At 54.7% G+C, this 27036-nt stretch overlaps 1 protein-coding gene across 5 annotated transcripts; it reads left to right on the top strand.

Moving 5' to 3' along the window:
- The first annotated feature begins 680 nt into the window (after positions 1 to 680).
- On the top strand, positions 681 to 27036 carry LOC104691593 (H(+)/Cl(-) exchange transporter 5). Of its 5 annotated transcripts, none has more exons than XM_010403150.4 (13): positions 681 to 836; positions 10173 to 10322; positions 16112 to 16263; positions 17619 to 17718; positions 19011 to 19195; positions 19663 to 19785; positions 20223 to 20429; positions 21010 to 21090; positions 21747 to 22289; positions 22907 to 23093; positions 24207 to 24605; positions 26096 to 26312; positions 26665 to 27036. In XM_010403150.4, the coding sequence occupies exons 2-13, from the start codon at positions 10190 to 10192 to the stop codon at positions 26753 to 26755; spliced, it is 2418 nt and encodes an 805-aa protein (XP_010401452.2). In that variant the 5' UTR covers positions 681 to 836; positions 10173 to 10189; the 3' UTR covers positions 26756 to 27036. The 5 variants fall into 5 exon arrangements, with proteins under 5 accessions (XP_010401452.2, XP_020440399.1, XP_010401454.1 ...); XM_020584810.2 differs by lacking the exon at positions 681 to 836 and adding an exon at positions 7883 to 8324; XM_010403152.4 differs by lacking the exons at positions 681 to 836; positions 10173 to 10322 and adding an exon at positions 11395 to 11463.

Below are 27036 nucleotides of genomic sequence, written 5' to 3'. Positions count from 1 at the left end.
AGCGGGGCCGCAGGTGCGGGGACAGGGACAGGACGGAGAGAGCGGGGCCGCAGGTGCGGGGACAGACCGGAGAGAGCGGGGCCGCAGGTGCGGGGACAGGGACAGGGCGGAGAGAGCGGGGCCGCAGGTGCGGGGAAGGGCGGAGAGAGCGGGGCCCCAGGTGCGGGGACAGAGATGAGGGGGACAGGGCCGGGCCCGGGGCAGGGCCGGGGGATGCTCAGAGGACGGCAGCGCAGCCTCTTCCCCTCCCGGTGTGTGCGGCCGGGCCCTGGTGGGGAGGAACGCGGCCGCCGCACCGGGAGCTTGGGCAGAAGGTGGTGGTGGAAGCTCGGGGGAGTGCCGGAATGCGGGGTTGTGGATCCCCGCGTCGGGCAGGGACGTGCCCGTGACTGACAGGAGTCAGTGACTTCCAACTGCCAGGGGGCAGGGCCAGGTGGGCTATTGGGAAGGAATTCTCCCCTGGGAGGGTGGGCAGGCCCTGGCACAGGGTGCCCAGAGCAGCTGTGGCTGCCCCTGGATCCCTGGCAGTGCCCAAGGTCAGGCTGGATGGGGCTTGGAGCAGCCTGGGACAGTGGGAGGTGTCCCTGCCATGGCAGGGGTGGGATGGGATGGGCTTTGAGGTCCCTCCCACCCCAAACCCTTCTGTGGCTCCGTGAGTCCGTGTGTGAAGTGCCAGCAGCCCCCCTGCACCAGGTGCAGGGCTGACCCTGCTCCACAGCTCAGCCTGGGAAGGGCCCTGTGTCCTGGCTGGGCTTCCTTGCCTGAAACCCTCTTTCTCTTCCAGCAGCTCCAGGAAGTGCCAGAGTGGAGGCTGGAGCAGCTGATCCTTGGGAGAGGTACTGACACAGCTTGTTGGATGGATAAATGACCCTCTGGAATGGTCGCTGACCTCTCCGTGGGGGAATGCCGGTGCCGGGGGCAGAGAACGGGATGGGGCAGCACGGGGATGGGATTCACTCCTGTGTGTCCCTGCTGCAGTGCACAGGGTAGAGCTGGGGTCCCTCTGGGTCTGTTTGGGTGCTCAAGGGAAACTTGCCTCTGAAGGAGCCTCCAGGAATAGGCAGGGTGAGAAATAGAGCAGCTGGAATTTGGGAATCCTGGGATACTGTGTGTTCCCAGCCTCTCGGTGCTGTGAGCTTTGGGTCGTCCAGGCTTTAAAGCCTTCCTTAATCTTGGAGCTTGTTCCTCAGGTTTTTGCAGCCAGAATGAAATGAATGATTCAGCTTTTTACATCTGTTCAGAGCAGGTGTTTGTGGAATGCACACTTTGGGATTTTCCAGGTGTTGGTGGTTCTGTTCCAGGCTCAGGGGTCCGTGGGACAGGGCTGGGAGCACCCGGAGGCCGTGGAGGCGTGGCTGGCAGACAGTGCTGCTCCTCTGACTCCCTTTGTTCCCACAGGGACTCAAAAACAGGATTGTTTTTGTTTCCAAGTGCTGCATGGATGGTGCTTGTGTAGAATAGAGAATTGTTTTTAATTCTTTGGGATGCAGCAGCCAAATCATCTTCTGGCTGTGCTGGGCTGCCCCCTCTGGAGTGGCCCCCACCCTCTGCACAGGGCAGGGAATGGGCTGGGGTGTGTGACCAAACTTGGCTGCGCCAAAATGTCTTTTGAGGTTTGGATTTGGTTTGCCCAGGATTCTGTGGCATTGCCACTGAGGATTATTCTCCAGGAGCTGAAGTGGCTTGGGAGCAGCTCCCAGACAAAAGTGGGATGTTTACTGGAGCTCTCTTGTACCTGCCTCTTATGCTTTACTGTGCCCACTTTGGAAATCTCCTTTGGTCTCTGAGTGGACTCGGAGCTCACACTCTTCAGCTGCCTGAACACTCAGAGGTTGGAAAATCACTGTGGGCCCTAAAATTCCAGAGCTCATTCCTCTGCCCTGTTTGTAGCAGGTTCTTGGGAAGCTGTGCCAGAGGTGCTTTTCCTTTCCCATGTCCCTCTGTGTACAGCTGTGCTGCTGCTCCCTGCTCTTGGCAACTCCTGTGCCTTTGAGACAGGGTAATGCTGAAGGAAAGATCTGATTTTCATCTCAGCACTTTCCTTGGTCCTTCCCCAGCATTATTTGTTCCATCCCATTTGGCCCGGGTTGTTTTCTGTTTAAAAAAACCCTAAGAAGCCACAAAGCTGGCAGTTGGGTGAGAAATGGGTCCACAGTGTGGATATTTCAGGCATCCTCAAGGATTCGTGTGTGCAGTGGCCCTGCAGATGGAGGGGCTGCAGCCCCTTGGCTCTCAAGGAGCACCTGCTTCTTCTGCTCCTGTGCCTTGCATCCACCTTCACCCCCCCTTCCCCAAATCCCAGATGATTTCTTTCCCTCTGTCACAGTCCCTCATTTTCTTCTTCCATCCTCGTTGTGGAAGGTGGCACCAGCTGTGTCTCCAGCTGGATGTGGCTGCTGGTAAAGGAAGGCAAATTGGCCCCCAAATTCCTCACCTGGAGCATGTTCACAGAGTTCATCCATGCAGTATCCCACGTCCTTTGGGTGTTCTGGGAGTCAGCCAGGATGTCTGCAGCCCCAGGCTGCCCAGACAGGTGAGGGCTGGCACTGACTGACCTTGCCGTGGTCTGGTCACGGACTCATCCAGCAGGTTTGTCCAGCAGCTGGGATTCAGGTGTGAGTGGTTCTGTGCATCAGGCTTTTAATTGTTCCCTCTGGGATAACAACCCACTCGTGGTGGTGCAGCACAGCCTCACGTGCCAGTGCTTGTGAGGGACTGTGAGCCCTGGTTTTACAGATCACGGAATGCTTTGGGTTGGAAGGGACCTTAAAGCCCATCCAGTGCCACCCCCTGCCGGGGACAGGGGCTCCAGGTTGCTCCAAGCCCCATCCAGCCTGGCCTTGGGCACTGCCAGGGATCCAGGGGCAGCCCCAGCTGCTCTGGGCACCCTGTGCCAGAGCCTGCCCACCCTCCCAGGGAACAATTCCTTCCCAATATCCCATCCAGCCCTGCTCTCTGGCAGTTTTAAGCCACCATTCCTTGCTCTCCATGGATGAATATGTGTTTTAGTTGGAACAAGGATGGTACAGTTGTCCCTGGAGCTTGGGAAGAGGAGCAAGCCTGGCTCAGCACTTTGGTCTGTCAGAACAACTGGTGGCATTTTGGGGTGGGATACTTCCATCATATCCCTGATTTTCTTCTTAATAGTCCCTTTTCCTCTTCATGGCTTTTCCTGCTGAGTATTTGGACCCAGAAATGTCCCAGTTTGTGCTGTTGCTGGGTGGAAGGTGAGGTTGGAATGTGTGTCCTGGTTTGGGAGGAGGTTGGAACCATCCCTGGAAATTCAATGAGTCTGGAGAGTGACTCCAGTGCTGCTGTGCCAGCCTGTTCTGCCTCAGTGCTGTGGGGTTCAGAGCTGCTGTGCTGTGACCCAGCACTTCCAAAGGCCTGGCTTTATTCCTCCCTTCTTCAGGCACTTCTGTTTGTTTCTTAACCATCAACAAGGAAGGAGAGTTTGTAGTTCCGGTCAAGGAGGTGCCTGTGAGTGGAATGAGATCCTGTGGTTCAATAAAAATGTATAAAATCATCTCCTTGTCGTGTGCTGAGCAGCTGGGATGGATTTTGTGGAGAGGGAGGGCTTGGAAAGGTACCTGGTACCTGGTGTGCTCAGCTGTAATTCCCCCTGCAGTTGGCAGCAGCTCCGGGTCATCCATGTGGCTCCCCGGAGGCTCAGTAGCAGCCCTGGCCTGGGCTCTGGCTCTCCTCCCCTGACCCTCTCCCTTGCCTCAGGGAGGCTTTCCCAGGCTGTTCTCTCCTAGGATTTTATACAAGTTGGGTGTTTTATGATCTCTTTGTGCCTGAAAATCTCCTTTTAAACCTCTTGTAGCCCATATTTCAGTATTTTGGGGATTTTCGACCTTGCTTAGCAAGAGGCAGAGCTCAGATCTCCCCAAAATGAGTCTAGATCTGGTTCCATGTGGTGCTGTTTAGATTTTGGGGTGTGCTGAGAAGTGTCCCCTAGAAAGAACACCACAAGGAAGGTGTTCTGCTGGAAGAGATCCAGTGCTGGGCGTTCACAAAGCGTGGAATGACAGGTTTACAGTGGGGACTTGATGCAAGCGTGGCACTAAACTGGACTGTAAAATATAATTGGAAATATCTGTTGAAGTCTTGCTGTTGTAGCCATTATTAAAACAATAAAGGGAGGAAGGAAAGGAAAATGGGGAAAAAGAGATAATGTTTGAGCTGAGATGATATTTTATCAGTGGTTATTTGGTTTTTTTTTTTGTGTTTTTTTTTTTTTTTTTGTCTGGCGCAGTTTTGGGCATCAGCTTTCTCTGTTAGATCTGTAACAGCAGATCCTTTTTCCTTTTGAATTCCAGGAAAATAACTAAACATAGCAGATATGGGAAGAATGGGATAAGTGTAAGGCACGTGATCCGAAGGTGTGGATCGTCTGTGTTGGTGAACGGACGGTGTGCCACTCCAGGAGGGACATTTATAACCTGGAAAGTGGAAATGAGCTTACAAAATACTACAGAACAAAGCCACAAACCAGTAACTCCCTTATTTGGGAAGTAGAGAGTTATCTTACTTGTTGTCCAGAGCAGCTGGGGCTGCCCCTGGATCCCTGGCAGTGTCCAAAGCCAGGTTGGATTGGGCTTGGAGGAGCCTGGGACAGTGGAAGGTGTCCCTGCCCAGGGCACAGAGACGAACTTTCAGGTTGCTTCCCACCCCAGGCATTCTGGAATTCCGTGGTTCTGGGTACTGACATCTTCTCACTTGCATCCAGGCCATTTCCCAGCTGCTTCTGTGGCGGATGTGCCGGGGCTGTTCTCACACACTGCTGTGAACTGGGGTGAATCTGTGGGGCTGCACCCTGGGGACACTGTCCCAGAGAGAGGATGGAGAGAGGTCCTGAAGCCACTTTAATGCCATCTGGGAGCCCCTGAGCCCACTTCTCCTCAGCACGGACCTTGGCTGTGCTCCTTGAGCACAGGCTGTGGACACCTCTCTTGGAAATTCATCCAAGGAGCAGCCTAACCCTGTAAGCAAACCAGGGCCTGTAGGGATGTCCTGCTCCCCAGAGCTCTCCTGGGGAAGGAGCTTGCCAAGGGGACACCTGTGGTTGTGACCCGGTTTAAGACTAGACATTTTGGCAGGAGGTGCCTTTGGAGCCTTCATCCAAGACTCCGGTGTTTTCAGGACGGAAGCAGTGCCGGATCAGCTCCGTGATGAAAACCAGCCCTGTTTATTCCGGCTGTTTCCCTCTGGGTCATGTGTTAGTCACACTCCTCCCGTGTGCCCGAGGGCTGGCGGAGCGGGCTGGCAGCTGGGTGGGTGGTGTGGACACCTGGGAGTCATCACTTCCCAGCCACACAGGTATGTTGGGAAAACAGAGTGATGCTGCTGCACGGAGCTGTGACACTGTCTTGGATTCCCAAAGAGGCTGGGAACGGTGCAGAAGCTGTTGTTGTGTTTCAGTATGGACACTGCTGTAAATAACTGGATCTAGTCTGGAAAATACAGTTCAGATTCCAGTAGCAACCTCCCCTCAACTGGTCACAAACTACCTGTGCATCTGGTCTTGGGCATTTTCGTGTTGTAGTCAAAACATTAAGCAAAAAGAAAAGAAGCTGGAAGTAGTTGTGAGGAAGCTCCTGGGAAGAGGTGGCTGGACTGAGATTGTGGCTTTTTAAGTGAGAGCTAAAATGGTAATGACAGAAAGTTTAGGAGGAAAAAAAAGAGGTTTTGCGGTGAGACCAATGGATGGGGCAGATAGCAGTGAGTAACCAAGACATGTTCCTAACTGAGCTGTGATGTACCAGTGCTCCCAGCTCAGCTGGATTTGGCTAAACAACGTTTATTTTGGCTTTTGGGGGACTGGTGCTGGTTCCGAACAGGGCTGGCAGTGCCTTTGGGCACATCTGTGTGCTCACCTTGGTCTGTACCTGCTGCTTGAGCAGTTGCTGGGGTGGTTTTGGGATGGGGATGTTGCTGTTTGCCTCCATTTGGGTATTCCAGTGTCGGAGGGGCTCTGTGGAATGGTGGATTATTCCGGAGGAGGTGGGACTGGTGTGGATGTGAGGCCGTGGGCTCTGTGTGTCTGTGCATCCCGGGGTGGCAGTGAGTCAATCCCACAGCACCCTGTGTCAGCCCCGTGCCTGGGAAACCCAAACTGGCCCAGGATTCATGCGCTGCTCTCTGCCGTGACCTGGTGACGGGTGCCAGCCCCTGTTACCCTGCTGGAGGGATGTCAGAGCAGAGCCTGAGGTATTGGCTCCCGGGCCCGTGTGAGTGCACGTCAGAGAGCAGCGAAGGAGCCCCGACCAAGCCCTAAAACAATGCAAGTCTTTGTGCTCAGCCTGTGTTGGTAGGATTCCCAGTTTCTCTCAAACCTCCTATTGTTCAGGCTGGCGTGGCCGGGCAGCCCTGGCCCCACACAAGCAGCATTCCCGGGATGTGTTTGTCTTTGCTGGAGCAGCTGCCGAGGGCGAGAGGCTGCCTGGAGAGGTCAGCCTTGTGCCGGGTCCAGCACAGCTCTGTGCCACTGGCCCGGGAGGGACAGCTGCTCCAGGATCCTGCTCCTGCACTGCTGGGAGCACCAGAGTCCTCCTTGGCCACCCCGAGAATGGAGCTGCCACGGAATCTTGGAGTGCTTTGGGTTGGAAGAGACCTTAGAGACCATCTACTGCCACGGGCAGGGACACCTTCCACTATCCCAGGGTGCTCCAAGCCCTGTCCAACCTGGCCTTGAATATTCCAGGGATCTGGGGGCAGCCACAGCTTCTCTGGGCACCCTGTGCCAGGCCCTCATCACCCTCACAGGGAGGAATTCCTTCCCAATATCCCATCTGTCCCTGCCCTCTGCTGGGGTGCAGCCAGTCCCCCTTGTCCTGTCACTCCAGGCCTGTGTAAATTTGGTGTAGTTTCCTCTCTACCGAAGCAGAGGCTGGTTGTGGTCCCTTCAGACAGCACAGGGAGCTGGAGGAGAGAATGGCTTGGAAAAATAACATTGTCTTGGAACTGCCTGTGGCAAATCATCGGCTCTTTTGTCACAGCATGAGGACACAGGGCTGGCCCCTCCCTGGGCTATTGATTTGGCAGCAGAGCTGTGCATGAGGCTTCTCAGTCCAACTCCTCCTGCAGAGGGTTCCGTGTTTTGAGGGTTGGAATACAGCAAAATCCAAACCACCTCCCTCAGTTCACACAGAGATGGAGTTTCACCCTCATGGAGTCCCTTCCTCTGCTCAGGATGGGAAATGTGGGGATTTTTTGGTGTTGGTGGGAGCCTGTAGAGTGATGATGTTGCCCAGAGAGGTTGTGGACTCCCTGTCCCTGGAGGTGTTCCAGGCTGGGTTGGATGGAGCTTGGAGCAACCTGGAAGAGTGGAAGGTGTCCCTGCCCCTTGGGCTTTAAGGTCCCTTCCAACCCAAGGCATTCCAGGACTGAAAGGCTGGCTCTGCTGGCTCCCAGGAGTATTGACCCAACAGCCAAATGCTACATTTTTTTCTCCTTTACTTTCCTTTTTTCCCCCAGCTACAATTGGCTCATTCTGCATTTTTTTCCTACTTTGTACACCAGTGGATCTGGTACTTGTGGGAAGGGATGTGCCTGAGAACCATGTGGGGCTGGGGGGGAAGGAGAGCTCTGAGTTGTTAAAGCTCAGCTTAGATTTGCTGATCTCTGAAAAACGCCCACTCTTGTGATCCAGGGTTTTGGGTTCCCAGAGGAAACAGCCACCAGGTGGTAAGCGGGCTCCTTCCCGCAGCGGGAGCGACTCCAGAGGTGGCTGGTTGGGATTGCTGCCCGCTCCTGGCGGGGTTCTCCTGGTGCCGTGTCCGTGCTGCTGGAGCTGGGGTCGAGCCTCTCCTCTGACAGGGAGGGAAAAATGCTGTGGGAGCTTTTTCCGTGCTCTGACTGGGAAAGCCTCGAGCCTTTGGCTGGAAGGGCTGCTCCGAGCGTGGCAGTGCTCTCGGAGTCCCGGGCCCATTCCCTGGTGCCACGGTGGCACTGGGACAGGTGTTATGGTGAGACTGAGGGAGCCCATCTGCTGGGTGACACCGAAGCCTGGAACTGAGAGAAAACCTTGGAATGCTTGGGTTTTGGATTGGAAATCGCAGCGAGGGCTGATCATCCCGGCAGGATGGCAGCGAGGCTCTGGCTTCCTGCTGCCAGCCCTGTCATCTGAGTCACTTCCAGGCGGTGTCGTGGGGACCCTGCCGGGTTCTGCTTTGCTGCTTCCCTTTCTCTGAGTGCCCTGGGGAACACCAGGACGGAGTAGAAGGGCGCAGGAGGTGGATGGGAGCCGCTGGAGGAGGTGGATGGGAGCTGCTGGAGGAGGATGGCATCACACGGGCGCTGGGGACACCAGGAGCCCTGGGGTATGTACGTGTGCTCCGGGGCCTCTGGCAGTGCCACGGCCTGTGCAAGGAGGCAGCTGGACAACTGGGGTAAAGGAACAACCAGAAAAGCATGAAAACAGTCTAGTTTTTATTTTATTTTGTTTTATTCCTTGTGCCTGGGAAAGCATCGCTTACCTGTAGAGGGAGTGTTTTGGTAAGAAAAAGTGTCTGAAACCTGTGTCTCTGGAGCTGCCAGGAGAAGTGAGCACGGAGGTAGCCTCCTGTGTGTCCTTCTTGGGCTGCCGGCTGTTCCCTGGGCTCTGCTGTGGCTGGAAGGTGCCGTGTTTGCTGCCGTGGTTTTGAGTTTTAAAGCTGTAAATGAGAAGCAGCTCGGGGCGGGACTGGGGGGAGCAGGAGGTGCCCTTGCTCCGGTTTCTGCTCCTCCAGCAGGGACTCCGGCTGCCCGGGCTGCAGGACCCGATGCTTTCTGTGCAAAGCAGAGAGGTTTGGATGGAATTCTGGGGAGAAATTGTTCCCTGGGAGGGAGGGCAGGCCCTGGCACAGGGTGCCCAGAGCAGCTGGGGCTGCCCCTGGATCCCTGGCAGTGCCCAAGGCCAGGCTGGACATTGGGGCTTGGAGCAGCCTGGGACAGTGGGAGGTGTCCCTGCCCGTGGCAGGGGTGGGATGGGATGGGCTTTAAGATCCCTCCCAACCCAAACCACTCTTCGATTCTACAAGTGCAGAGATATTTTAACCCCATATCCCACATATTTACACACGCAGAGTCTTATTGGAAAATCCCTGTAAAACCATGTTATGCTGCAAACGAGCCCCGAGACACGCGAGCACAGTTCCCTTAATTCTCTGCCAGGCTCGATGGGCCATCCCTGCCTCCTGGGCTGGGAGCTGGATCCACTGAGCTCCCTGGAAGCAGTTCACTGGAGGAGCACCACAGCACTTCAATGCCATTTAATTACTTTCATTGTTAGCTGGCAAATGCTAACTTTGAATTCCTGGGTTTCTCCAGGCCACGCTGTCTGTGTGCTCCCAGGGTGTGCAGCTGCTCATGTGCCTTCCCAAGCACACAGCTCCCCTCAGCTTCATCTTTTCCAGGATCTTCTGCAACAGTTTAATGAGAAAACACCGCTTACAAGTGAAGGAACATGGTGTTCCACAGTGTAAGGCTCAGCAAAGAGCGCCCTGTGCAGTGCCAAAGCTTTTTCTGTGTGCTGTGGTGGCTTTTTCTGTGTAATAAGGAAGAGTTTTCTGCAGAGTGTGTAATTCAGCCTATTGGGAAGTGCTGGCTGGCGTTTTCCTTTCCTGGAGTAGGGCTGAGCTGGGTAGTTGGTTTCTCTCTTAATTCTCTGGAAAAAAGTGCACATGGCCAGCAGGGAGTCCAGGTGGGCAACCTGGCCTGGATCAAGAGCAGTGTGACCAGTAGGACCAGGGCAGTGCTTGTCCCTCTATGCTGGCAGCTCGTTATCCAAAATCCAGTTTGAGCCCTTTTCCAGTGGATTGATGAGTAGAGGATGGATGTAGGATCCCTGTTAGGGAAGGACTCTCCTCTTGGGTGGGCAGTGGTTGCTGAACTTGTTCTTTGAGCCCCATTTCTGCCATGTTTGTGGCTCCCCAGGTGGGTTCAGAAGCTGTACTGGGACCTGCTCTTTGTTTCTGGCATGTGACACTACGAAATCTAGTGCAAGAGATTTGTAAAGCTGTTCCAAAACCTTGGAATTCCAGCCTGAGCTTCAGGTGACAGCACTGCACTCACCCTTCCCATGGGAAGAGCAGTGCAGCCTCTGGGTCTCCAGGGTCAGGTGTCAGTCCAGTTGGGTTAGAAAATGAGTTTTCCTGCTTGTGCTCTAAAAAGCTTCTCTTTGCCCCGAGGTTTGGAAGAACTGGCCATGGATCAGAAGGGCTATCGTCGGGGCAGCTTCCAGAGCGCCACCAGCGATGAGGATATGCTGGAAATCGCTGGAGCATCCATGGATTTCTCCATGGCAGACGACGACCCGCCGCTCGACAGGGAGATGGGAGGTAACACCCACAAGCTCTCCCCCCTTGCTGTTTTTCCTGATGGCTGTGGTTAGGGTTTCATGGTAATATTTGCTGTGTGGATCCTGCTGGCCTCTGCCCGGGCTGGGTCTGGTGTTCCCTGGCACCAGGGTGAAGAGTTTGCAGGATTCTGTGCTGGATTGCATCCCCGTCTGTGTGGCTCCTGGGCTGTGACATGGAGCACATCCTCTGGCTTCAGGAGAGTCCTTCCTGGGGTTTTCCAAAGTAGCTGCTTCCAAAGAGAAGAGCTGGCAGTGGCAGGAGGGAGGGCTGTGAGTGCCGTGGAAGGGCAGCACTGAGCCGTTCCTGGGGGGCTGTGATATGTCCCCTCCTTCCCCTCCCTTCTTCCTTATCTGTAATTTTGGAGGTTTTCTGTCATGGAGACAATCTCACAGTGTGGCAGCATGGAGGGATTTGGTGCTTCCCCTGCCACCCCTTGTCTGGCCAGAGGGTCTGCTCCTCCTCCTTGAGTCTGAGCTGTGGAATTCATGGAGAAGGGATGAATCCACATGGATCTGCTGAGCTCTGGGGAGTGGTTGCCCTGGGTGAGGCTCTCTCTGTTGACAGGGTGCTCCAGTCCTCAGGGAGGTGACACTAAAGTAAAAGAGGAAATTTTAAAGGGGGAAGAGCTCCTTGCCCAAGCATCAGTTTCAGTTCTCCCTGGGAACTTCCCCTGCTGACTTCAGATGTTTGCTGGCAGATGTTTGGGTGCCAGGTGTGAAACCTGAAGCTGTGGGATTTAGCAGTGATGGATTTATTCTGCATCTTAAATTAAAAACGAAATTAAAAATTGAAGTGGGAGCCTTGAGCTGGCTCATCTCCCCTGCTTTCTTCACCCGCCTTCCTCCTTGACCTCAGACAGAACCCGGAGCTTTTATCAGTGAGACCAAAGTCCAAGTGGGGAGGGTGCAGAGGTTCAGCCTCCCAGACAATTTGTGAGTGACAAGTTATCACCAGCAAATTGGAGCCCGAGGAGCTTAATCACCAGCCCCTTTGAGCTCTGTGTGCGTTGAATAAGGGCCAGATAAAGGCTGCTCGTGGGGCTGGCGCTGGGAGAGCCTTTGAAGTCTGGCTGTGCCCGGAGGACGAAAGGAAAATCCAGTGCCTGCCTGCTGGAAAGACAGTGAGCATGGGAGTTACTCAGCAAGGAAAATGTCAGCGGGTGGGAAAAGAAAGGGGTTTGTCTGTCAGTGCAGCAGTGACTGACCCACCGCTGTCAGGAGGCTGTTGTTAAATGTGTTCTCCTGTGCTGCATCGTGACTTGGGACAGAGCTTTGGGAATGGGCTGCAGAGCAGGGAGTGTGCCAGGCTGGGGTGCCAGGAGCAGGTTGGACAGGGCTTGGAGCCACCTGGGATAGTGGAAGGTGTCCCTGCCCATGGCAGGGGGTGGAATGGGATGGTCATTAAGGTCCCTTCCACCCCAGGCCCCTCTGTGACTCCATGAGCTGAGGTCGGAGTGCCTGGGCTACCCCAAAGCCTGATCTCGGGTGTTTGTGAGCACAAACAGGATTTAGCAGCAGGTGTTTTCCCAGCTCTCTGCAGCTCCCAGTCTGCAGCACAGCAAACTGGTGTTAGTCCTGGGGAATCCCTTCTTGCAGAGAAAATGTCCCGGGTGCTGCTGAAGTGGCTCCACTCACTGCTCTGGGATTCCCCATCCCTATGTCCTTCCTGCGAGCCTGACCCTCTCCTCGCTCCGGTCCTGCCCCCCGGGGGGTGCAGGGGCTGGCTCTGGTGGCACTGTCCCCCCAGGTGTGTGCAGGGGCTGGCTCTGGTGGCACTGTCCCCCCAGGTGTGTGCAGGGGCTGGCTCTGGTGGCACTGTGCCCTCGGTGTTGTGCAGGGGCTGGCTCTGGTGGCACTGTCCCCTCGGTGTGTGCAGGGGCTGGCTCTGGTGGCACTGTCCCCCCAGGTGTGTGCAGGGGCTGGCTCTGGTGGCACTGTCCCCCCGGGTGTGTGCAGGGGCTGGCTCTGGTGGCACTGTCCCCCCCTGATGTGTGCAGGGGCTGGCTCTGGTGGCACTGTCCCCCCTGATGTGTGCAGGGGCTGGCTCTGGTGGCACTGTCCCCCCTGATGTGTGCAGGGGCTGGCTCTGGTGGCACTGTCCCCTCGGTGTGTGCAGGGGCTGGCTCTGGTGGCACTGTCCCCCCGGGTGTGTGCAGGGCTGGCTCTGGTGGCACTGTCCCCTCGGTGTGTGCAGGGGCTGGCTCTGGTGGCACTGTCCCCCCCTGATGTGTGCAGGGGCTGGCTCTGGTGGCACTGTCCCCCCAGGTGTGTGCAGGGGCTGGCTCTGGTGGCACTGTGCCCTCGGTGTGTGCAGGGCTGGCTCTGGTGGCACTGTCCCCCCTGATGTGTGCAGGGGCTGGCTCTGGTGGCACTGTGCCCTCGGTGGTGTGCAGGGGCTGGCTCTGGTGGCACTGTGCCCTCGGTGTGTGCAGGGGCTGGCTCTGGTGGCACTGTCCCCTCGGTGTGTGCAGGGGCTGGCTCTGGTGGCACTGTCCCCCCGGGTGTGTGCAGGGGCTGGCTCTGGTGGCACTGTCCCCTCGGTGTGTGCAGGGCTGGCTCTGGTGGCACTGTCCCCCCGGGTGTGTGCAGGGCTGGCTCTGGTGGCACTGTCCCCCCCTGATGTGTGCAGGGGCTGGCTCTGGTGGCACTGTCCCCCCCTGATGTGTGCAGGGGCTGGCTCTGGTGGCACTGTCCCCTCGGTGTGTGCAGGGGCTGGCTCTGGTGGCACTGTGCCCTCGGTGTGTGCAGGGGCTGGCTCTGTGGCACTGTCCCCCCGGGTGTGTGCAGGGGCTGGCTCTGGTGGCACTGTCCCCCCTGATGTGTGCAGGGGCTGGCTCTGGTGGCACTGTCCCCCCTGATGTGTGCAGGGGCTGGCTCTGGTGACGGTGCCGGTGACGCCAGGAGTGGGGAGGGCTCAGTGGAGCCCGGAGGAGGAGGAGGATGCCCGGAGTGCCGCTGTGAGCCCCGGGAATGGCCCCTGAGCCCGGCCATGGCACCGACCCGCCCCCGGAGCTGCTCCTGCGGGACGGGGAGCGGCTGAGCCTGGGAGCGGCTGAGCCAGGGCGAGGAGACCCTTCCGGGGAGGAGAAGGAGATGTGAGCCGAGGGGAGTGTGTGCCTGTGTCCATGTGCCCGGCACGCTGTGGGGCTGCTGGCAGCGGCTCCGGGGCCGGGATGAGGGTGCTGGGTCAGGCTGGGTGGCTGCAGGGGTTCTGGTGTGTAATGGGTGTTTGTTTGCTGTCTCTCCCCTGCGAGCCCCCTGCTTTGCTGGGATTTGCTGGAGCAGGGAAGCAGCGGCGGAGCTCTCCAGGTGCAGGACAGTCAGCAAACGCTGTGGCTTTGCAGGGTGGCACATGGCACAGCACCAAGTGCAGCCTGGTTTTCCTGAGCCCGGCAGGGCCTGAAGTGGGGCATTAATTGACCCCTTCTGGGGGTGATCAAAACACTGAGAAATCTCTGTTTGAAATGAGCTGTAACAGGGGTGCTTTCCACTCGCTGTGTCGGGCATGGAATTTGGCTTGGAGATCTGGACGTTACAATCAGGGAGATCTGTGCAATCATCTTGGATGTGTTTTGGCAGGGCATCACTGAGCTCATTTTCCTCCTTTATTCCTATCTGGGAATCCTAGGATCTTTGATTTGCAGCAAGCTGAGGCAGGAAATATGATCTTTATAAATATTTATGGCTGTCAGCCATTTTATAGTTCTGGATTACCCCTGGAAAAAATATAAAGATGTTTTCTCATCATCTGTCAAATGAACAATCGTGTGTGGCTGGAGGCCTTGGGATTCTCCTTTGGGAATAGAAATGCTGGTGCTGTAGGATGGCAGGCTGGGCTGAGCAGGGATCCTGGAGAGCAGGATCAGGCTCCAAACTGCACCTGCCTGGTCTGGAGACCACAGGGGCTGTGCCTGGGGGACTGCGGGTGCCGTCAGGGTCTTGCTGGGGGCACCAGGACTTGGAGCCCCTCTGTCATTGCAGCTCTGTGCTTGCTCTGTGCCTCAGGGTCTGGTTCCTGGTGCTCCATGACAAGCTTTGAGCTGGGAGAGGGTTCCCAGGACAGCTCAAAGTCGCTGGTCTGGGCAGTTATTCCAGGAGAGTGAGCATGGAATATGCCTGATCTCATCTTCTTGCAGCAAATGCTTCTCAGGGTGTTCTATTAGCTTGGTCGAGCTCTCCTTCATTAATACTTTTCTTTAGAACAGCTGTATCTTTTATCTTTAGGAAAGATTATGGTAGATAGGCCAAAAAAAAAGACAAGGAATAACCAGTGAGATGCTGCTGCCTGCAGCACGGAGACAGGCATGGTTGGGGTGCTTCTGGGAGAGGTGGTCATTCCTGGGGGAACAAACCCAGCTCCTGCTCTGGGCTGCAGGTGGGACTTGCTCAGGTGACTGGGATGAGGCCTCTGTTTGTTCCTGGGGTAGCTCTTGTGTCCTTGGAGCAGCACCAGCCCGGTGGCAGGAGGAGTTCCAGGCACTTCAGTGTTCGCCGTGCTCCACCTGCTCCTGTTGTGGTCAGGATGGTTTATTCAAGGAGATTCTGATCCATCAGATTGAGGGAACAGCATCTAGGATTTCCAGTGGGGATATTTTAGTGGGGAAGTCTCTGGAAGCCCTGATACTAATTCTGTATTTCCAAGCTTCTGGTCTCAGAAATGCTGTTAAAACCAGAGATCCCTCATGGAAAACGTGCCCCGTTTTCCTCCCAGTGCAGCTGGGGCTCACGGCCTGTGTACTCAGCATTTGGAAGAGCTTTGGAGAACTCCACCTTTTTTTGTCCCAAGTGAAGCGAGGAGCTGTTTTAAGTGGGTTATTTTGTGGTGGTTGTCAGTTCTGTACATGACTCATCTTGTTTTCCTGCAGCTGTGGCAGTCTGGGAGATGGGCTTGGGAAGACTTCACAGCTCTTTTCCCTTCCTGCCTCAGATGATGGGGCAGAGGGCAGCTCTTTGAATTCCTTATTTTTCCCATCTGGAGACACCTTTGCCCCCGTGATATCTGCAAGCTAAATATGCTCAGGTATCAACCATTATCCTTCTGCCAGGGACTTTTAACCCTCCTCTTCCCCTCACCTTTCAGTTTTGACTGGATTTTGGGTTTTGCTCATCTGTTTTTCCCTCTGGATGGCTGCAAACACGTATTGTCTTCCAGAGCCAGAATTTTGGGAATGTACACCCAAGCTGAGCATCGTTTTCCATAGGCTGGAGCAGGTTAAACAGGAGGCCCAGTGGTTTGGCTAAATTCTCACCTGAGGAGGCTGCAAGTCCCAGTTTGGTGTTTTCCCCAGCCCCCACTTGATACCACTTTTTGCTTTCCAGGCCCCACTGGATGCTTTGCTTTCCCTGTTTCCCTCCTCCCATCCATGCCTTCCTGCCCATCCTGCTCTCATCCTTGCCACATCCACCTGGTTCACCCTTCAGCTCTGTTGGAAGTCCTAAATATTCCTTCTCTCCTCTCCCTCTCCCATCTGCTTGCCTCAAACAGCAAAATATCCTTGTGGCACGTCCTGGATTTAGGGAGAAGTCACCATTTATATGCTGGTGGTGATTTACTTTGGTTTGAACCCCCAGTCTCCAGGTGAGCTGCTGAAGCTGGGAAGGGCACAGATCACCTGGGAACATGTGCCTGTGCTGTTCAGCTCAGGGGACACCTCAGTAGCTCTTTATTTCCACTGAAATCTCCAGTTTTCCTCCTAAATGAGTTTTGGTTTTTTATAAGAAGAGGGGAAACTGAGAAATGCTCAATTTCCCCCTTTCCTTCCCCACCAGGCTTTTCCTCATATAATGGAGGAGGGATGAACGGCACGAGCACCATGATGGATTTCCTGGAGGAGCCTCTTCCTGGCGTGGGCACCTACGAAGATTTTAACACGATAGACTGGGTGCGAGAGAAGTCCAGGGATCGGGACAGGCACAGGGAGGTAAAAACTCCTGCTCCTCCTCGCTGGCTCTGAGTGCAGGATAAGGAATGTGTGACTCTTGCTGGGGTAGGGAGGCACTTCCTAGAGACCCCTGGGATGGAGGGACAGCCCTTAGGATGGGAGCTGAGAGTTCTGTTTGAGGAAAAGGAGCTCTGGATCCAACGTGTTGCAGTTCATTGGTTGCTGCTTCTCTTCGGAGGGCTTTGATTTGTTTGCAGTGGGGCCTTTGGAGCACAAAACCAGCCTGGTTTCCCGCTCTCACAGTTGCACTGGTGAATGGTGCTCTTTCTGTGGGGATTTTGTGCTTGAGAAGACTGAATGCAATTCTTCCAGAACTCCTTCCCAGTACTTCACCGCTCTGCAATTAAAGGAATCTGCTCAGAATGCAAGGGGGGCTTTAGCTGAAATACCCATGTCCCCAGCCTGCTCCTGCCTTGCTGGCAGCACTCTTGCAGGGTGGTGACTGAACTCAACTTGTCTATTTGTTTGCCAACATATTCTTTATTTTTTTCCCTGAGTGTCACAAAACAACTTGTGTCTTACTGACAGAGCCCAGGCAGAACACAGACCCTGCACAAATACAGGAAATAAATAGAATGCCCCAGTCTGGGTGAGTGCAGATCCAGCCAAGGGGACAGAATTCCAGAGAAAAACCCAACCAAAGCTCATCCAGGCAGAAAGGATTCTTCTTGCATGTATTCCTCATTTTGGGGTGTTAGTTGTGTCCATCAATGTGCCTTTTTATCTGGGAATAATAGTGGTGAGCTGGAATGTTTCCCTTTGGAGAGCCAGCCAGGCACACAACGGCTGTTCTGTCACCCTTTGTCTGCCTGTCAGGAGCAGTGAGACTGACAGCCCTCAGCCATCCTGGGGCATCTGGGACAGGGCTGAGTCCCACTCCCCACTGCCACCAGTGCCTGCTTCCCAGCTGGACCGTTCCTCTCTGCTGGCATTAAATCTGCGACCCCCTCATGTCCGTTTCCTTGGGACTCTGGCACAGGGTGCCCAGAGCAGCTGTGCCTGCCCCATCCCTGCAAGTGTTCCAGTCCAGGTGGGACGGGGCTTGAAGCAGCCTGGGATAGTGGAAGGTGTCCCTGCCCATGGCAGGGGGTGGGACTGGGTGATCTTTAAGGTCCCTTCCCACCCAACCCCTTCTGGGATTCCGTGATCCTTGATCCATTCTCCTGCGCCTCCCACCCAGCACTGCACCAGCTGTAGGAGCAGCCACTGTCAGATGATTTACTCTCCCCCCTCAAAGCAGAGTGACAGTGTCCCCAAGTAGTTTGGGAGCATTCACACCACAGTGGATCAGAGTCCTCATGGATTTCTGTTTCTTTCTGCAAACCCTTTCCCAGATCACCAACAGAAGCAAAGAGTCCACCTGGGCACTGCTGCACAGCGTGAGCGACGCCTTCTCTGGCTGGCTCTTGATGCTCCTCATTGGTTTGTTGGCAGGTGAGAGCAAACCTCCAGGTAAAGCCAATTCCTGCACTGCAGCATCAGGATCCATTCATCCCCAAGGCCTGGCAGATCCCTGGAGCAGCGGGATTTGGGAGTGAGGACACCAAGGGCTCTGCTGCTGCCTTTTAATTCACGGGGAATTATTTTAAAGTGCTTTGAGGCTGTGTTTGTGCAAAACCAAAATACAAAACTGATGCTCACAAGTGTCCTGGACACTGCTCTGGCTCTGTTGCTGGTACAGAACTCTGAAATAAATAAAAAACATTCATTAAAGCAGAGCTGATCAAAATGCTGGGAATGTCTGTGCTGAATGCTCCTCGTGGGTACTGAAGGGATTAATGCCAGGGGTTGCCAGCAGGAGTTTCTTGCTTTTAGGGGGTTTTTCCTTCTATACTTAGATATAAGAAGTGAGAGGTGTTGCTTGGAAGTCAGGTGTCTTTCAGAATTCAGCTGGCTGAGACCTTTTAAATTACTTAGGAACAAACTTTGGCCCCAGGGCAGCAGGAATAAATCACTTGGATACAAATCTTCCCGATAGGAAGCAGCAAGCATCTGTCATGAGGGATGGAGTGAAATCCTCTGTTAATGTTTACCCAGGAAGGCCAGTTGGACATTAACTGGGGGATTTGCTGAATGTTTATTGCAGCCTCTGGAGCTTGTACTGCCACTTACTCCTGTGGATCAGAGGTCCCTGGCCTCTGCCTCCTTGTTGTGGGGGTTTTGGTCACAAAAGTGACTTGAAGATTCCTCCTAAAACCTGCCTTCCCTTCTGTGCTGGCTCTGCTTGCCTTGTTTTGTTTGGCACAGTTGTAACTTTCCCCTCCTTTATTTTTCTTTTTTTAAATTAGGGTTGGAAATGTTTTCTCCAAATTCAGAGTTATTCCTGTCACAGTGTCGGTGGTGTTGGTGCAGCTCCTGCATCCTGGTGACACACTTTGTCTGAGTCCCCCAGGAATGTGGGACATCCCTCTCTTCCCTCACTGCTGCTGTGCTGTATTTAACAAACAGTTATTGAGAAGAATTAATTGCTGGTGATGCGGGGGGGGTTGAACACAGCCTCTGAATATCATCAGCCACGCTCTGTTTCCTGACCTGCTCTTTTCAATATATTGAAATTATTCCAAAATTAGGCAAATCCTCTGGTTTAGCTCTCCATAGTTGTAGACAGAGCACCACACTGCTCTGTGTGTTGGGAGGTGAGTCAGAAATTGGTGGGGCAGACTGTGACCGTCAGGTGTTTGAGTCTGTTCATTAAATTATTTGGGGTTTTTTCCCTTTACAACTAGGTTCCTTGGCGGGTCTGATCGACATCTCTGCCCACTGGATGACGGATCTGAAGGAAGGAGTTTGTTTGGCAGGGTTCTGGTTCAACCATGAGCACTGCTGCTGGAAGTCCAACACCACTTTCACCGACAGGGACAAGTGTCCCGAGTGGAAGAGCTGGTCCCAGCTCATCCTTGGTCATGGAGAGGTGATGTGTGCCCAGAACTGGTTTTGCTGCTGAATTCCCTGTTTGCCCAGCCTGTATCATCCCTGGGGTGATGGGATGTAGATGCCAGGAGTCCAAGCTCTGGGTGGTTCAGTGGTTCATCGCTGGGGTCCTCAAGGGGTGTCAATAAACAAATGTTTTGGGTGTTGTCCTTGGGGGGGATGGGGTGAGGCAAAACACTGCTCCCCTTAGAGGTGCAGCGTGTCCCTGCTGTGTCCAGGGTGTGCTGTTGGAGGGTGTTTTGCCCATGAGCGTTTTGGGGGAATGCCATGATTGGTAACCCAGCGAATGGAGCCTGTCCTTGAAACCTCAGACTTAGGGCAGGTCTCTCCATTTCTAGCTGATGACTCTGGGATGACCTGCTCATTCCTGGTGCTCACTTCAGTGCCCAGGTTTGCTGTGGTTTCAGTTGAAACCATCTGATTTGGGCAATTTTCTCTGCGTTTCAGGGGGCCTTTGCGTATATCCTCAACTATTTCATGTACGTTATCTGGGCCTTGATGTTCTCCCTCCTTGCTGTGCTCCTTGTGAAGGGCTTTGCTCCCTATGCCTGTGGCTCAGGGATCCCAGAGGTGAGTGAGAACGAGAGGGGGTTGTTTTTCACGTGGGGTAGGGATCCACCATCCAAAATTTCCATGTACATGCTATGGAATAATTTCTCCCACTTTAGATGATGGCTTAATACGTCGGTGTTCTTCCAGGCTGTTGCTGAAACACGTCTAGTACTAAAGTCTCCATGCAGTCCCTTGAAAAAATCAGATGTTTTGGCGTTGCTGCAGGAGGCACTGCTTAGGTGTTCCTCCAGCAGGGGTAGTGGCCTGAGGGAAGGACTCGATGGCTGCTTCTGCCTTTGCATGGAGAGAGATCTTTATGGACTCTCTCACTTTTGATAGCTCAGGGGGACTCTGAAAGCTCTAGGGAAGGGCAGGATTGGGAACGCCCAGTAAACCAGGAGCTCTGACCAGGGCTTGAATGAAAGCCTGTAGAGCTTTGTGTGCTTGACTTCCAGATCAAAACTATCTTAAGTGGTTTCATCATTAGAGGCTACCTGGGCAAGTGGACGCTGGTCATCAAAACCATCACCCTCGTGCTGGCCGTGTCCTCGGGGCTGAGCTTGGGCAAGGAGGGGCCCCTGGTCCACGTCGCCTGCTGCTGTGGGAACATCCTGTGCCACCTCTTCACCAAGTACCGCAAGAACGAGGCCAAGCGCAGGGAGGTGCGTGGGGACACCGGCCTGGGGAGGGCGAGCGGGGCTGGGGCTCTGGGGCTGAGGCTGCAGGGTTCTGTTCTGGGGTAAATGGTTCTGTTTTGGCGTGTTCTGGTGTGCCAGTGTTGGCCAGTTTACCTTCTGCTGAACCAAACCGGGCAGAATCCTCTGGGTGAGCTGGCAGGGTTTGGGGGGCCCCACAGCACCTCCAGTTACACTGTGGACACTGCTGGGACACAGGGGCAGTGTGAGATGGGAAAAGTCGGGGTGTTGTGGGAGGTGAAGTTGCTGCCATTGTGTTGTGCTGATGCTTTACCTAAGGTGGATCACCTGGAACAGCAGAGGAAGTTGCCAGCTTTGCCACTTTGCTGGTTTGGTGCTGGGACTGTTGAAATGCTAACACTGATTTTTTTTGGAGCTCCTTCTTAGGGAATTGGCTCACTCCACCTTTTCCCTGCTGTCTTAAAGCAGGTCAAACCTGGCTGACTGTGCTGTAGATAAATGTTGTACAAATTTAAGTGAAGACAAACCAAAAACAGGGGATGTTTGGGAGGGCTGAGCAGTCTGAGTGCCTCTGTGTGTCCCTCAGGTGCTGTCAGCAGCGGCTGCCGCCGGCGTGTCCGTGGCTTTTGGAGCTCCCATCGGAGGAGTGCTCTTCAGCCTGGAGGAGGTAACCTTGGAATGCTGCTTTAGAGCAGACCTTACCCTGTGCGTTAAAAACAGCCCATGGAGAAATTCCTCCTGATGTCCAGCCTGAAGCTCCCCTGGCACAGCTTGAGGCCATTTTCCCTTGTCCACTCCTGACAGCTGTGTCCCAGGGTACCTGGAAACAAACTTCTCTGGTTTATCAATCCTCTTTTCTTCCCAAGGACCACCTAATCCTTAATCTGCTGATCTAGATTTGAAAGGATCATTGCTGTTTAGCTCAGGGGAGTACCAGGATGGATTTCAGAGGAGGGCAGGGATGGATTTGCTCAGCTGAGCAGTAGTTGGTGGCGGTGATGGCAAGTGCTGCTGTTTGGTACTTTGGACCTTGCAGAGCCACAGAATTCTCTGCATTCAGCTCATGGCTGATGTGTAACAGCTTTTATTACCTGAGTGAGTCGCTCCAGGGGTCACGGAGGGCACGTGCTGCAGTGGAAGTGTGCAGGCCAGGGCCCATCCCAGGCGCTGCAATCCCCATTGAACCGCAGCTCCACACCAAGCCTGGGGTGCTTGGCTGGAGAGCAGGGAATGAGCACATGGATCTCTGTCCTGGCTTTACTCCCTGCACTGGGGTCGTGCTAAGTGGTCCAGTGACCAAAGGTGCTTTGTTCTTCCCTTCAGGTGAGTTACTACTTCCCCCTGAAGACCCTCTGGCGCTCCTTCTTCGCTGCGCTGGTCGCTGCCTTCACCCTGCGCTCCATCAACCCCTTCGGCAACAGCCGCCTCGTGCTCTTCTACGTGGAGTTCCACATGCCATGGCATCTGCTGGAGCTGGTGCCCTTCATCCTGCTGGGAATATTTGGTGGGCTCTGGGGAGCTTTCTTCATCCGCAGCAACATCGCCTGGTGCAGGCGGCGCAAGACGACGCGGCTGGGCAAGTACCCGGTGCTGGAGGTGTTTGTGGTGACAGCCATCACGGCCATCCTGGCCTTCCCCAACGAGTACACCAGGATGAGCACCAGTGAGCTGATTTCGGAGCTCTTCAACGACTGTGGGATTTTGGACTCGTCCCAGCTCTGCGAGTACGTGAATGATTTCAACAGCACCAAGGGGGACGATCTGCCCGACCGCGCCGCCGGCCCCGGCGTGTACACGGCCATGTGGCAGCTGGCACTGGCCCTCATCATGAAGGTCTTCATCACCATCTTCACCTTTGGCATGAAGGTGAGGGTTGCCTGTAAAGCAGCTCATGTTCTTCCCATGCTCTGCAGGGCCCGCAGAGTTTTGTTTCCTCCCTAAGCAGACCTGTGTCCCCCCAGGCTCTGTCAGAAGGAGACAGACTGCAGTTGTTTGTCCTGCTGCTCGTACCTGAGGGCAGTAAAAACCCTCCAGCCTGAGTGTGGGCACCAAATGCAGTCACAAAACTGGTGCCTCAGGGCTCCACATCCTGTTTTCTAGACACAGAATGCTCCTAAATTGTCCTGCCTCAAGCTTTTTTGATATATATGTGATTTAGATGCAACAGCTAATTGCAAAGCAATCAGTGTCTTAATTTGTAAATGCTTAATTGGAGCTGTTCCTTGCTCAGATGGTCTGGAAGTTGTTTGGTGCAGCATCTGGAGCTGCAGGCGTAGTTCCCAGGTGTGAGCTTTCCTGCAGTGGATGGAGCTGATGGACAGTTCTTATGGCCCAGCTCACTGCAGGGCCATTGGACTAGATGACTTCTCAAATGTCCCTTCCAGCTCAGTCCCAGCAAAGCCTCTGCCTCCCTCTGGTTGGAGGTTCCATCACTGCTCTGCGCCGTGCCGGGGCTCTGGTGCTCACTGACCCTGTTCCCACAGGTGCCCTCGGGGCTCTTCATCCCCAGCATGGCCGTGGGGGCCATCGCGGGCCGGCTGCTGGGGGTGGCCGTGGAGCAGTTGGCCTTCTACCACCACGACTGGGCCATCTTCAGCGGCTGGTGCAGCCAGGGCGCCGACTGCATCACCCCCGGCCTCTACGCCATGGTGGGCGCCGCCGCCTGTCTGGGTAAGCTGGGGCTGGGCTGGGGCTGGGCTGGCCACGTGAAGAGGGGTGTGGTGGGTGAATGGTTGGACCCCCTGATCTCAGAGGTCTTTCCCAGCCTTAATCGTTGAAGCAAGGAATGGTTTGGGCTGGAAGGGACCTTAAAGATGATCTCGTTCCACGCCGTAGCGACTCTGTGGCTGAAGAGCTGTGGTTGTGGCCGGCCATCAGAGCTGGTGTCACCTCAAGAACCCCAGGAAAGGCTGTAATAGAAGGTGCCATGTGCTCCTTGTCCTGGTGGTGTTCTTTTGCCATCCCCAGCCTGGTGCTGGGCACGGCAGGCTGCAGTGGGGAGCTCCTGAGTGTGAGCCAGAACAGTTGAGGCTGCCCAGGAACTTCAATTTTCCTGTGGGGTTTTAATTAATTTTACTTCCTGTTCTGGCCTTAAATCTTGTGATGCAATTCTGCTTCTAAGTGCTCTGTTTTCTCGTAACACTTCTTCCTCTTGGCTGAGTTGGAGAGACTGGGTGCATGTGACTGAACTTCACTTTCACAATTTCCAGTCTCCTCATCCATGGAATAATATGTTTAACTCCTAAGGGACTACTTTACCAGGAGAAACTCTCCTCTAAAAACATGCCACCAAACCCCATCTTTGGCCTTTTTAGAGGGGATACACCTTGTTTGAGCAACCCAATCCAGTGGAAGGTGTCCTTGCCTGTGGCAGGGGTTGGAATGAGATAGGCTTGAAGGTTCCTTCAAACCCAGACCCTTCTGGGATTGTTTGTATGGAAGATAAATGCACTTTGACTTCATTAATGGTTCTGTTTGCTGCTGGGCAGCACTGAAGGGCCAGTGCCCCTTTAGGGAATGGGTATGGGAGCAAAACTCCTGTAAAATACTCCTGTAGCTCTGGGACTTGAATCTCGAGAACATAATTAAAACATGCCAAGACAAAACCACGCAGAGACCTGGGGCTCCATCCCAGGGCTGGTGCTGTGGCAGGGACCGAGGTTTCAGTGCTGCTCTGATTGTGCTGGACGGGGCAGTCCAGCTGTGCTGGCAGCAGCCCCTCTCCAGAGGTGGGCACTGCTGTGACACGGTCCCAGAGTGACCTGAGGCGCGCTGTGTTGGCAGGGGGCGTGACCCGCATGACCGTGTCGCTGGTGGTCATCATGTTCGAGCTCACCGGGGGGCTGGAGTACATCGTGCCCCTGATGGCCGCAGCCATGACCAGCAAGTGGGTGGCCGATGCCATCGGCCGGGAGGGCATCTACGACGCCCACATCCGCCTGAACGGATACCCCTTCCTGGAGGCCAAGGAGGAGTTCTCCCACAAGACGCGGGCCATGGACGTGATGCGGCCGCGCAAGAACGACCCTCCCCTGACGGTCATCACGCAGGACAGCATGACCGTGGAGGACGTGGAGACCATTGTCACCAAAACCACCTACAGCGGCTACCCCGTGGTGGTGTCCCGGGCGTCCCAGCGCCTGGTCGGGTTTGTCCTCCGGAGAGACCTCATCATTTCCATCGGTAAGAGGGCACGCTGCCCACGTGGCTGTGCTGGCATTGGTAGTGCCAGCTGTCCCCGACTGAGGAGGCCACACGCCCTGCTGCTGGTGGCTGGGCCAGCATCCCTGAGCAGTGTGGGCTCTGCGAGCAGCGGAGGTGAAGGACAGGGTGGCTTGTCACAGGATCGTGGCATCACTGAGGTTGGAAAAGCCCTCCAGGATCATCGAGTCCAACCTGATCCTCACCTTGTCACCAGCCCAGAGCACTGAGTGCCACATCCAGGTGTTCCTAGGACACCTCCAGGGATGGGGACTCCAAACCTCCCTGGGCAGCCCCTGCCGATGTTAGTGAGCTTTCCTGTGAAGAAATTCCTCCTGGTGTCCAACCTGAGCCTCCCCTGGCACAGCCTGAGGCTGTGTCCTCTTGTCCTGTCACTGGTTGCCTGGGGCAATACGGAATAAAATACAGGAACGAGTGCATTAGGATATCGTGTGCATTGCCTGCCTCCTGTGGTACCACCATGTGTTCCTGCACTTGTGTTCCTTGGAATCTCCAGGGATTCATCCAGAGTGGTCCTGTCCCCAAGCTGTGCACACTGAGGCACAGGATGGGATTTGGGTTTTCATGATCAAATATCCCAAATATTCTGAAGTGTTCTGAATATCCAGCCTGGTGTTTGGGCTGCCAGACCTGCCCCTTCCCAGGAGGTCTTGGAATGCTGGTTATCAGATTGCAGCGTGGCAGGTACCCACAGTGCCTGTGTGTGCACTGCTCTGCAGCTCTGAGGGATGGCCAGTACTTGACTTGTTTTCCATTCCTGACCCTGATGACGTCCACGGAGCCTGTGCCAGTCGTTAAGTGCTTTGAAATAGTCCTTTAACTGCTCTGCATGGGACCCAAATCAGTGACTCATAAAAGTACAGAGCATTTTATTTACCTCCTCTAAAAACTGTGAAGTTAAAAGTTCTCCAGACCTTGTATTTACCTGGCCAGAGCACAATGAGGTGCAACAGCCTCAGCTTTGGGCAAAGCATGTGCTGATCCCGCCCCTGCAGTGGAACTTTGGAGATCCTGGAGGTTGTGCCAGGTAAAGGAGTGACAGGACAAGACCTGAAGTTGTGCCAGGTGAGGTTTAGGTTGGATATTGGGGAAAATTTTTTCATGGAAAGGGTTGTCCAGCCCTGGCCCTCCACAGGTGGTGGAGTCCCCATCCCTGGAAGTGTTCAGGAAACGTGGATGTGGCACTGGAGGACATGGCTTAGTGGTGACCATGGTGGTGGTGCTGGTGGGCAGTTGGACTTGATGGTCTTAAAGGTCTTTTCCAACCTTAATGATTCCATGATTCTCTTGGAAGAAAGGCTGGAAACTCATCACACCCTCCTGGGGTGGGAACAGCTCTGGTGAAGGGAAGGAAAGGACTCCTAAGGCCATTAAATGTGGGCAGAGGAAAGGGAATGCTTTTCTGTTTGGAAAGGGAAAGGAGTGCTGATATTCAATCAAATACTTTCCAGAAAACGCCCGGAAGAAGCAGGATGGGATCGTGAGCACCTCAGTTATTTGTTTCACTGACTACTGTCCCCCCCTGCCTCCGAGCTCCCCGTCTGTGCTGAAACTCAGGAGCATCCTGGACCTCAGTCCCTTCACGGTGACGGACGAGACGCCCATGGAAATCGTGGTGGACATATTCCGCAAGCTGGGGCTGCGCCAGTGCCTGGTCACTCACAACGGGTGAGAGCCCTGGGAGCCCGGGGCAGAGCCTCCTCTGTGCCCGGCAAAGGGGGCGGCACTGGGATCCCTCTGGGGCGGGATGCGGGGCCGCTTCTGCCCTGGCCGGGGTGGTTGTGGCAGCCCAGCTCCAAGCCCCAGTGTCCAACCTGGCCTGGGACTCTTCCAGGGATCCAGGGGCAGCCAGAGCTTCTCTGGGAGCCTGTGCCAGGGCCTGCCCACCCTCAAAGGGTGTCATACTTTCTGTGGGGTGTCACTTTGAATCCCAAAAGACTCTTCAGCGCCTGCAAGGGGCTCGAGTGGCCCTGCCGGGGTCCCTCCTGAGGGTGCACTAAAATCGTGTTTTGTTTTCCAGGAAGCTGCTGGGGATCATTACCAAAAAGGATGTACTAAAGCACATTGCACAGATGGCCAACCAGGACCCCAACTCCATCCTCTTCAACTAGAGGCAGACTGTAGGGATTGTGTGTCACACACACCTGGAACTTTCTAGCCCATCCTGGGTAGACTTTCCTATTTTTACTGAGACCACAGAACTGTTTCCAGCGTTTTCCTCCATGGAGTGAAGATATTTTTTTTTTTTTCTACCAGATAACCAATTGCACTACGGAATCTGTGGAACATGATCTTCTTTTTAGAAGAAAAAAAAAGAGACTTTATTTACGTTGCTTTTGTGAAGTTGCATTGGAAAGATTCCATGAAGGAGTAAAAGCAGAATGTTAGAGAA

This window comes from Corvus cornix, chromosome 4A, assembly GCF_000738735.6.
Source record: "Corvus cornix cornix isolate S_Up_H32 chromosome 4A, ASM73873v5, whole genome shotgun sequence".
Lineage (NCBI taxonomy): Eukaryota > Metazoa > Chordata > Aves > Passeriformes > Corvidae > Corvus > Corvus cornix.
This window is presented reverse-complemented; position numbering and strand designations above follow the sequence as displayed.

Excerpts from the sequence above, each read along its gene's own strand:
- LOC104691593 (XM_020584810.2), top strand. The coding sequence starts at position 8,285 with ATGGCATCACACGGGCGCTGGGGACACCAGGAGCCCTGGG. Across the intron at positions 10,323-16,111 it reads GCTCGACAGGGAGATGGGAG|GCTTTTCCTCATATAATGGA; the intron begins GTAACACCCACA and ends CTTCCCCACCAG. Across the intron at positions 22,290-22,906 it reads TCTTCACCTTTGGCATGAAG|GTGCCCTCGGGGCTCTTCAT; the intron begins GTGAGGGTTGCC and ends CTGTTCCCACAG.